We start from the raw sequence: 11,504 nt of genomic DNA, 5'->3' as shown, positions 1-11,504 counted from the left end.
ACCTTTCTCCTAATTTTTCTTCCATCATTCAGATACCTCAGTCATCTAAATATCATTCACTTCTTTAGAACGCATCTTCATCCGTCTTCACCGTCTTAGACAAAAGTGATGATTGTCTTATACTTCTGAAAATGCTCGCTCAAAAATCGAATCATTTCCCAAACCTGAAAATACTCGGCCTGCGCATTCCAAAGACGAAACGATGAGAACAAAAAAAAAATAGCTGTAAATGGTATAGTTTTAATCTTCTTCATGGTAAAACCTTATCATGATCATGGCAGAAAATCAATAAACAACAATCATTTTCATTGCCAACACCACTAGGCACGAGATGACCTCTATCATGAGAGTCTCGATGGGGTTAACCGTTAACTGTTAGACGTAAAAATTGAAAAGGTTTTTAACTTTTAAGCGTTAAAATTTTTCACTTAATCATAATGAAAGTTAACCGTAAGCCGTAAAATGGCCTAAATTTTAACCGTAAGTCATAGCAGCCATCGCACCATTAAGACTCTCTGTCGTGCTTCGAGCACGCACGAAAACTGCTACAATTATCTTTTCCTGATGACTGAGAAGCCTATGAAGTAGCCATGCGGAAATGCAGCATAGAACAATTTTTTTATGGCTGTCTTCATTCGAGTATGGTGTAATTAATTTTGGCGGTCGCTTAACAGGATAGATGTGAATATGACATCAAAGAAAACAAAAAAAACCAGCAATATCGATGATCTATTTGAAATACTTCAAGGCATAGACGCGCTCGATATTCCTTGTCAAGGACCAAGGACAGTGAAGCAATTGAAAGCTGAAATAAAAGATGCGTTTAGTCATTCATTAAATAGCCAAAACTGGAAAAATTGACTGAGTAAGGAATATTTGAAAATTCAGTGGAAGAATGTTACATTGTCGTGGGTGGTATGCTCAACATGAAGCCACTTAGACAATTGTGGAAACAATTCCTTTCTCGAGCAAATTGAACATTTAGGGGTGCGATAGTGCAAGAATGAGAGATAATTGTTTAAATATCGAAAAATGAAAGAGAAAGTAAATTTAAAAACCAGATACTGAGATTCTAAATTAATGCCATAATTGTTATCTTATAGCAGAGCTGCATAGTAAACAGAAGGATAACGAACTCATCTGGTCATGAACACACGATATGCAATCTGAATAGCCCAAAATTAAAAAAAAAGGCAAATGACACACCGCTTAGAGAAAAGCTTCTTCTCATTAAGGGGCGCAAAAAAACAAATGAACGTGATTATAAATTTTTTATCTAATAATAAAGCGATATTAGGCAATGGTTCATCTAGGCGCCTAAAGGAAATATTTACGTAGCCGTGTATGCAAACAATAGTATTTTTGATTTTTCAACTGATGGTCGAAAACAATCGCAGTCGTCGACAAATTACATATATGTTATTTGCCGGTTGAGAGGTCCGTATTGCGAAAAACTGTTACCGAGTTCACAGTTTTTCACCAGACGGACTGACCCTTAGCCGGTAAATAACATATTTATTATTTTTTTTTAATTTAACGAAATTCTTCCCGAAAGAACCCGAATGATTTAGGGCTACAAATACTGCAAGATCTTCCATAAACTGAACAATTTTTGAGCGAGTAAATGGTAGTTAAAACAGAGGTGATGCAAATTAAAGAGAGATGCTTTACTGAAACATTTCCACTTGCGTAATGATAAAGGTGATTTAAAAGGCTTCCAAACAAACTTTGAAACATAATTTTTACAATTATCTGTCACAAACTGATACCTGTCAATTAGAGAGCGCGTAAGGAAAAAAAAGCGCATGTACACTTTTGAAAAAAACAACAAACTAGTTTGGCAAGAACTGTCACGACAATGTTTTCTTTAAAAACAGTCAATGATCTTATGAAAAGTATTATACACTCTCATCGAGGATTAATTCATACACGAAGATTTACCTCTGTTCATTAGGTAAACGGCGAGGAAAGTAATTGTAAGTAAATTCAAATTTTTTATTTTGAAGTTGTGAGAGTTTGCTCGTTTGTTTCTTGCAATGGCATGTGTAAATCTGGTCTTTCCTCCATAAAAACTAAATTCGAGTGATACACTCCAACGAGACACAAGGAGATTTAAGGTTTAACTTTATCTCCTTCAGTTTCTGTTGTGCAAGTTACGGTTTAAATGTCCAAATTGAACGGATTTGGAAAGACTCACCGAGAGCGTATATTTTTTGTAGAACTGAAATTAAAACTTCGCTCGTCCTTTCACTAGGAACAAATTGTTTGAGAAAATTCAGATATTAAATGAATGAACGTTCCATCGATTAGTTTAACTGTAACCAAATACCTCACGTTTTAACTTCTAGGTACTTATTGTGAACGATTAAAATTAATTGCAGACGGTTTTTAGGCCGCTCCTCAACCAACGTAATGACACTATTGCTTATACAATTAAATTCCGAAAACAATATTTTTTTGTCAACCACAGTGATTTGAAAAAGAGAAACGAGAGGATTGATAAGTTATTTATCGGCTTGAGTAAGTGACAGACGTCTTTGGTTAAAAATACTGCCCAGCCGGAAAAACGAGATATATTTATGAAAAATGGCAACAAAAGTAGGGATGTACTCGGCGACTCACGAAAGCGTTACCGTTGCCCGTGGGCAGAGATAGGAAAATACTGACCGGTTAAAGAACCAATCAGATTGCAGGATTCGTTACCGTGCCCTCTGAAAAAAAAAAAGAATTTTCTTAGCATCTTTCTTGCCTAAACTTGGATGGTGATTCACTCCTTCCTTAAATTAGCATCTGAGAATATGAAGCTAGGATTTACGAACTGTTTCTCTCAGTAGCAGTTTCTGTGTTAAATCTCTTGGTCAAGACCTCCGATTATTGATCCCGGAACCTAAATTCAAGGTAAAGTATTAAAATACATAGATTAGAAATATATCACCAACAAATATTATTGTAATCATTAAAAAACATTACTCCTGATTCCTTAGTGGAGGGTGACATGTATCAAGACGAAAGAATGGACAGTAAAATCTAATCATTTCGTCTTTCCGCTCATCAAAAATATCTCAACCAGAAACAAAACTACTTTTGGTTAGGAAATAGAATTTGCATAAACTAAGCTACAAGCAAACTGATCAATCCTTCTTCTACATTCAAGTGTACCATGGGCAATATATAGTTTTCTCGCAATGTTAAGTTTTCCCACATGTCCTAGTCGTCATTGCGACAAATTACAGAACTTCCATTGCCTCTCTATGAAGTTCAATAGCTTCCTTGAGGCAATGCGAAGCTGATGGGCGTTCCGCTGGTTTTTTGTTCCAGCATCTCTCCATCAAATCTTTCCAGCGGCGTGGCGGCTCATTACAGCCTTTCACGTGTTTTGGGCGAAGGCCCTCATCCACCATGTTAAAGAGAGCTACATGACTTGGTATGTCACTGAATTCTCTGAAGGCCTGCTGCCCATACCACATCTCCCATAAAATTATCCCCAAGCTGTATATGTCTGCTTTCGTGTCATACAGCTGAGAGTGAAACACTTCCGGTGCCACATAAGCAGGTGTTCCTGCCAAAGTTCCTGTGATCTTGTTCACATCCTTGGAAACGCCAACGTCGGTTATCTTCACTTCATTTGTGGCTGATAGCTTTTAAAGTGAAAAGAAAAAAAGATAAATGATGCGCACAAGGATGATCTAGCATTATGTCATGATCATCACAATACAACGGGATTGTTTTGAAGATTCTTTCGAAGGACTAGTCACTGAAAGGCGTGTTAAAGGAATTATAATTTGCTTTTTACAAGAATTAGATTAAAATCTTAGATAAAAATAGCTAAATGCTGGTCAAACTAATTCCTTCCTTTTTTTGTTTGCGTTTTGTGCAGTAAAGAGATCTTTAGGCCTGTAAAAGAAAAAAAGAGCTTTTCTCTCTCGTATGCGCAATCTTAACATAAAAAGCTTGGTCATTGACAGATTTTCCAAGAGCCAAAGAGTAGCTTTAAGTGCCCAAATGAAAAGTTTAGTCTGATGGTAAGGCGTGTGTTTTATTTCGCCACCAACTATAACGTTTCTCTTAGTTCCATACCAATATATTACCCAGTTTGAGATCTCTGTGAACGACTTTTTGATCATGAATGAAGGACAGGGCAGTGACTATCTGCTTTATCCATTGACAGGCGTCTGTTTTGGCATCGATATTCTTAGACTTGGCAGGGGCTCTTTCTGGATTACTGAAAATGCGATTCTTTAAATTTTCCTTGCAGTATTCCATGACTAATATTACTCGGGTTTCGCCATCTTCCTTTAGAAGCGATGTGCCATGAAAAGTGACAACGTTGGGATGCTTTAATTTTCTGGTTAAGAAAGTATAAGCACAAAAGTTTCAGTCGTCGAAAGAAAATTTGTAAAGATGAACGTCCATGAATTCAAGTTTTTGTAGGAAGTCATGTTGTTAATTTACTTTCTTTCATTTCATAGGAAGAGAAAATAAAATCCTGAAAATGTTTCCGCATATCGTCTCTACAGGTGGAAGCCCAAAGAAACATACCCTTAGTCGTCTTATTATCGTACATAGATATCTCTTCCTATTTTCCTCTATCGTTTACTCTACAAAACGTGTTGTGCCAGTATAGCAATGCAAAAGACAACAGCACGCCAATTGGCTGATCTTGTTTCTAAACGACTGAACACATTTGCATAATGCTGGCTATTTTGAGACAGAAGGTAATCCTTCGCAAGTTTTCCCGAACAGCGCTCAGTCAGGTTTCCCCAACGGTACGCCGGAATATCATTTCGACTCATGGTTAAAAATATGCATCAGAGTACCGGCTAGAACTTCGACGCTAACCTCTCGATGGGAAGGGCAGCGTGCAAATCATAAGGTTACCCCGTCAAAATCTTATAATGACGCGCCTGAGAATCAATTAATAAATAATTTATGTAATGATGATCGAGACCAAGAATAGTGGTCGTGCAACAATTCTGTATGCTTTAAGGAGGCTTTCTCTTGGGCTTTGCTTACTTCGTCAGTCAGGATGTTTATCAAATGTATTTAAATAATGAAGCTTTGGGAAAATTTTAATTACTTACTCTAAAAATTCAATTTCATCGACAATGTCGCAAGCATTATCTGCTTTAAGCGATTCGGTGAAAATCTTCACTGCCACAGTTTGTTCGTCTCCGTTCTCAGTTTTCATCATTCCTCTGTAAACAGAGGCAAAAGCACCCCGACCCAGACAGTCAGATTGACCTTTTAGGTCCAAAATCTCGCTGCTGATACCGGCTGCGAGGCCCTCTTCAAGTCCAAAAACGGCCAGACGACCTCTGATCTCTGAAGCTGCATCCAAAATCGGTATATAAGTGTCTCTTACGTCTTTTGTTGATTTTTTTTCCTCCAAAAGTTGTTTACACAAAGTATGGTCAGCCTCAATCAGCTCTGGAATACGGGCTTCAATTTGCTTCAGACACAGAGCGGCATCTTTCAGTTGGTCCTTCACGAAGTTCATGAGCACATCTTCTTTTTTAGTAACTTCATTCAAGTATTCGGTGGATGCTTGTCTCATGAAAGCACACTTGTCTTCGTCATATTTCCTGATCCTTCTTTTGTCCTCCAACTTGCTCATAATCGCCATTACGCCAACCTTAGGGGCACCAACCACCAAGACAATGAGAGAAAGGGGAACCCAGATAGGGCTTGTAACAAAAATGGCAATGTTGTCCTTTATGGTGAGTCCGAAGCCTGTTTCACTATGATCTTGTGGCATGATTTCGTCAGATAATAGAGCTTCCTGTAGAATACGGAGTTCTCCTTCAAGAAAATTGCACCGTTCCTTGAAGTGCCGAACAAGAGACTCACGAGTATCTGTAAACACATGGTTGTCTTCTTCCCAACGTTTTATGATCTCTTGCAGGCGGTTTTCCATCACCTTTGTGATGTTGCTCTCTGTCACCTCCCAAGATGACTCTGTCTTTGGTACCTTATCCGAGGTCCACGAGGTAAATTGCGATCTTATATCATCCGAACAAAGATAATCGGAAAGGGTTTTTACTGCACTCTTGGTTCGACTCTCCAGATGGTTGCGGAGGTCTTTCATGACTTCATTTTGTTTTTCTTCGATGTAACTCAAACGAACGCTAACAGAGTTAATTAATTTCAGGATTTCTTCCTGTTCTCTTGTAGTATTTTTCATATGGACCTTTGCGTGGTAAACTATTTGAGAAAGAAGTCCATATAGCCATCTAATGAAACAAACACAATACCAAGGATCAACAGAGTGTTGTCGAGGCGATACAAATGTAGACAACAACTGTTTTACTGACCCCTTGAAAGCTTCTATTAATGAGCAAAAACCTTTGCTTCGGCATTGATTCAGACCATGTAATGCTACTTACCTATTTTGAAATGTTTCGTGCAACTACTTACCCCGTTCGCCAATTTTCTACTACACTCCAAAAAGAAACACTGGTTGTGTTTCTTTTCACCTCGCATTAACCGATGCATATGAACATATGACTATAGGAGAATACTAACAGTTAGGTGCTTACCTCCAATAAAATTCCAGCCTGGCTTTGACGCTTCTTAAAACCATAGATCTCATACAATTTATCAGAGAAACAAATCTTTTGGTTACGATCCCGTAGTTTTGGGCTATGCTAGCATTCTTCGTTGACATTTGAACGACCTGTTTCTCTGGGACAATACCAGGATAGAAATTCTTTAACTTTTCGATGACATGGTTCTCAACTTTCTTTTCTTCTTTTTTTTCTTTCACTTGATCCCACTTGTGACACACGAACAAAGCACAGGTGGATGTAAACTCTTCTTCCTTGCGTTTTTCTTTGACGCCCTCCAGCAACTTTCCCAACTGTAATTTACCATATAAGGTTACTTTGTCTTGTAATCCTTTCATTTTGAATCACTATGATTTCGAATCAGTAGTCACTTTGATTTTTCATAAATCTATCATTTGTCATAATAAAATACAAATGTATCTTTCATGTGACTGCTATCAAATGACTGATGAAATGTGGAAAGAAAGTCAAATTTAACTCGTTTTGATGTTACACCAGAGATAAATCAATCAGAGTTGAGAACCTTTTTATCTTCCTTAAAGAGATCCTGCGAGTTTTGTTGTAGTTTTTTAACTTGCTTTGAGTTATGATCATGACTTGCGTCGGAATGTTCCACGCTGAGCACGGCGTGTTTCCGATACACCTATAACAGATGCTGATGAAAAGCTATTGCAAATTGTATTTCCTTTGTGCAGTTGATGACATAAATAAATGCAAAGGCCTCAGGCAGATACTCTCTAACTATTTCATCCATGATTTCAGACTCGCCAACACCGGGACTGTCAATGATAACAACTCCATTCTGAAAACGAACCAGTGATATTCTAAGGCTATTTTCTCCTACATAGTTGAAAGTGCCTAATTGTAATAACAATTACATAAACTCGATTTCAAAAACGTTGACACCTAAAAAGGCTTAGGAATGAACGATAAGACCCAACGGCTTCACTGGTATACATGTGGATGATAACTAAAATTAGTTGCACATAGTGAATGAGAAAAGCCATCCACGCCTTCCTGGAAGAAAAGAATTATCTGGAAGAAAGGTTTTCCATAAATAATGAGAAAGAAAAACACTGATTATGTAACTGTGCGAGCATTTCCAATAAAGCCTTTAGGTCTCATCATTCATAGATCGTACTTTTAAGGTGCTGACGTTTTTGAAATCGATTGTATAATCATACTCGCAAAGAAATTGAAATTTATCGCGAGAAGGGTGTTCTGAAGATCCTTTGGATTTATATTTCTGCTTTTCACTTCACGATTTAAAAAGTTCATAAGTAAATATTACATCCAAACCGAGATACAAACAAAACTAGACAATGGTACCTTCAAAAGTTTGTGAGGCCAGAAGAGTTCTACCTTCTTGTAAACTGAGCCTATTTCCCGACCACTCTGGACAAATGGAAAGATCTGGTCATGGTAACTTTTTCCAGAAGCTTTAGGCTCAACCAAGTTGAAAGTTTTCGTGGGCAATAACGTTTCCGGGTCTTTGTCTTTATAGTGGGCAACAATTCTACGTTCATCTCCGTATTTCAACTCGCATATGGTGGACGTGATGCTTAGAATAGAATAGGGAAGAAGCTCTTCCCCAAGAATGAGATTAATCAAACTGCTTTTTCCAGATCCAGTTTCACCTTTAAATGAAACACATCGGTGGTCATGGTTATTCAAACAGCACTGGTCTACTAACAATTTGGAGTTGTAACAATCCTGTGTAATTAGGCTCTTTCTCTGTGTTGTTGCTGAGGTATGAAGTATAATATGATAGGCTGCTCTTCACCTCTGAGTATGAAATATTTTCATGAAAGGAGTGGGTGCAATCGGTATTTTAGGACAGGTTAAAATTTTTTCCCATGGAAATGGGTGCATAAACTGTTTTTAATTCATAACAAATCTCTCTGCTCTTTTCTCAACCCCAAACAACACATACTTTTTTACAAGACCTCAAAGAAATAATACAATTAAATGTACCTGCCACTAGAAGGCAGTAATCTTCTTGTTTTATTTTTTATCTGATGGTTTTTCATTTTTTCCTTTACATCACCCATTTTTTTCTGCAGCAGAGTTTGAATTTTGTCATCTAGATCATCATAACACGTTTCAACTTCGTGGTAAAAGCTCAGCAGGAATTCTTTAACCTTGGCATCTTGCTCTTTTATTTTTGATAAAACAGAGAAGGCCTACGGATAAAAGAGAAGTTCGCATGTAAATGTACAAGAAATGGCTGTTTTGTATAGTGAAATTGTAACTGTTTAGGAGAGATTCTGGTATCGTGACTGAGAATGATACTTGAAAGGTTTCAGCAGTCATTATTGTATTTCATAGAAGAACTGTACGCAGCAAGCATCATCGGATCAATCAATCCATTGTCCAAGCTTGTTTTATTATAACAGAAACATCCGCAGGGATAATCAAAGCATTGGAAAGTTGAATTCGGATGAAAGAGGACTATTCATACACTAACGTTCCTCTGATAAAGTAACTTTTATTTTATGAACAAGACGATGGTTCAAATTGCAATGGGACGGTTGCACTCTAGTCTGAATAATAATGGAGCTAAAAAACGAAAGTTACTTTTTTCATTTCTTCAGTTCTTAAGTAGCAATAACTTAAAGGAGCATTTTCTTCGAAAATTTTCCTAAGATCTTCTCCACATAACAAAGAAAATCATTAGGTTGGAGTTCGAAACGATTCCGTTTGTTTATCGTCAACGATATGAGTTTGCAATTTTAAATTTTTACCAGGTGCAAGCTTTTTATAGCTCTCACTTTTGACTCTGTGGAAGGCTCAGTAAAACCGCTGATTCAAATGGAAGAAGTGAGAGAATTTAAATGAAAGGAAAATACTGCATCGTGAGTAAAATTAATTGACGGCGATTGAGATTCTGCCCATGGCTCAGCATGTCGTGTTTTAATTTGCTCCTCTTCATCAGTCATAATTCAGCGAAACCGAATTTTTTTAGGAATTTATCATGAACATCACAAGAAGGGAAAAATTTCTCGAGTTGAATCTGTGCAAAGAACCGTTATGCTGAAGAAACATACAAAATAAAAAAAACACTCACGAACTAGCAAGTTTCGCGTTTTCGTCGTTTACTTCGAAGTAGTCAGTGTACCGTAACAAATTAAAGTTTTTGCTTCAATTTGCATACGAAAAGTTTTTCTAAGTTTTCAGTACGATTTCGCTTAGGTCGTGGTGCCATCTTATTTATCAATGCAGTCGTTGCTGCTCGCCTGTAGTTCATTTTCTCGCAGTAGATATATATTAATTAACTGATATTGGTTTTAGTTGTTCTTAGCGGATCTAATGAAAAAATCAGCGACTAAATCACAGAATAGCTGGTACATTTATTGTTCTCTCTCTATGATAATTTCATAAAGGCAATAAAATATTTTCCGGGTTTTATAAGGGAATAAAGTAATTTGGAATGTTAGAAGAACACTCGAAAAGCATCTTAACTGAATTGCCAAACGGCCTTTGATTTACAAGCTTTATTCGTGTCCTCCCAATGTCCTGCTTGGATCACATCGTTATGAATTCCAATTCAAAATGTTTCGTCGCTCTAATAAGGCTTCCTTCGTGAGTCCCTTTTCGCATGTTTCTTTTCGTGCTCTGACTAGCATTGGAAACCCTTAAAAAGCTACCCAAACCACTTTAAATTTTGAGGTTAATTGTGACAGTTAGCGACAAAAACGTTTGCACTCCATACCTCACAAACACGTGAAAGTTTGTGAAAAATTGTATGAGGAGTTAATGATGGTAATCTCATGCGTGATGAATTGTTTAAATGGAGTTTAAAATTTAGAAATACAGGCCCAAAAACGGGAGCGAGTAAAACCCAGAGTTAAATTCATATCTGTTTATTGACGACACAAAGAAAAGTTCGACAACGATGTCACCGTTTGGCATCCTCTAAAAAATTTGAGATGAGAAACAGCGTTCTAGAAAATTATAGAGACATTTTTTTTCGATATACAAAACGCTTACCTGACCAGCAGTCCAACTGGGGATGTTAGGAAGCTGTTCTAATTCAGACTTTACTCGACTTTTCATCTCGTCTAACGTCTTTAATCCTCCCGATGAAATTTCAAGGGCTGTCATCACTTCAAGCATTTCTTTAAAATCATCAATATCATCAATGGTTTTTGCTTTGCTTGTAGCCATATTGGATGAACCCCGAAGGTAACTAAAATGGAAGCAGGCACGCAAAGGAAATGACCTCTAAATAGCCTATCCACTACAGCATCGAGTCAGTCCATTGCGACAGATCTTCACCGTTTCGCTCTGGTGTACACAAGGCGTGACTGAAGTATTCAGAGGAATCTTGCAAAGGAGGGGGGAACCCTATATGATGAAATGCGTAAGATTCCGTTGCTCAATCAGTGAGGTAATGATGACTTCATTTTTTGTCTTTAGGGCCCGTGCCTTCCATTTTTCGGACTGATTGGACGTTGCTCTCAGACTAGTGCATAGCAATAGGTTAAAAATGGTATTCTAGTAAAGCAGTAAAGATTAATTCATGAATACATGTATTGTTTGGTCAATACGGACTATTGTCTACAGTTAGGTAGAGGGTACATGTTAAGGCATAAAGTACTGTCATCATACTACGTCCTGGGCGTGAAGCAAGAAGCAGGGTCTAAAACGCAATCTGAAAGGGTATTCAGTTTTCAACTGGCAATTCAGTACGGACGTTATCAGGCATTCAATAATACTTTCCGGTAGAATAAACACCAAATGTCTGATTATTTAAAACAAAGTGTAGCCGTTGGTAGACAAAACCGCGTCCTAAACAATTCTAAATTTAGCTGAACTCTTTATTTGATCATTTACTATTGTTAAGAGCGTCAAGAGGGTTGAAAGCTAACAGTAGAAGGACGTTTAACTAACCAAGTCAACCTTCTTATATACAAATCCCGAGACCCACTGATTGCGTAA

At 37.4% G+C, this 11,504-nt stretch overlaps 1 protein-coding gene across 1 annotated transcript; it reads right to left on the bottom strand.

Annotated features, from left to right (window-relative positions):
- Nucleotides 1-1,636: 1,636 nt before the first annotated feature.
- On the bottom strand, nt 1,637-10,767 carry LOC131775126 (uncharacterized). The gene is given in 9 exon segments (XM_066168959.1): nt 1,637-3,638; nt 4,078-4,345; nt 5,082-6,230; nt 6,537-6,856; nt 7,267-7,365; nt 7,893-8,200; nt 8,538-8,580; nt 8,582-8,746; nt 10,554-10,767. Coding segments are annotated over 9 exon segments (2,940 nt in total). The 5' UTR covers nt 10,731-10,767; the 3' UTR covers nt 1,637-3,227.
- Between the last annotated feature and the right edge of the window lie 737 nt (nt 10,768-11,504).

This window comes from Pocillopora verrucosa, chromosome 6, assembly GCF_036669915.1.
Source record: "Pocillopora verrucosa isolate sample1 chromosome 6, ASM3666991v2, whole genome shotgun sequence".
NCBI classification, from domain to species: Eukaryota; Metazoa; Cnidaria; class Anthozoa; order Scleractinia; family Pocilloporidae; genus Pocillopora; species Pocillopora verrucosa.
The sequence above is the reverse complement of the archived record's forward strand: the minus strand, read 5'-3'. Positions and strand labels throughout refer to the sequence as shown.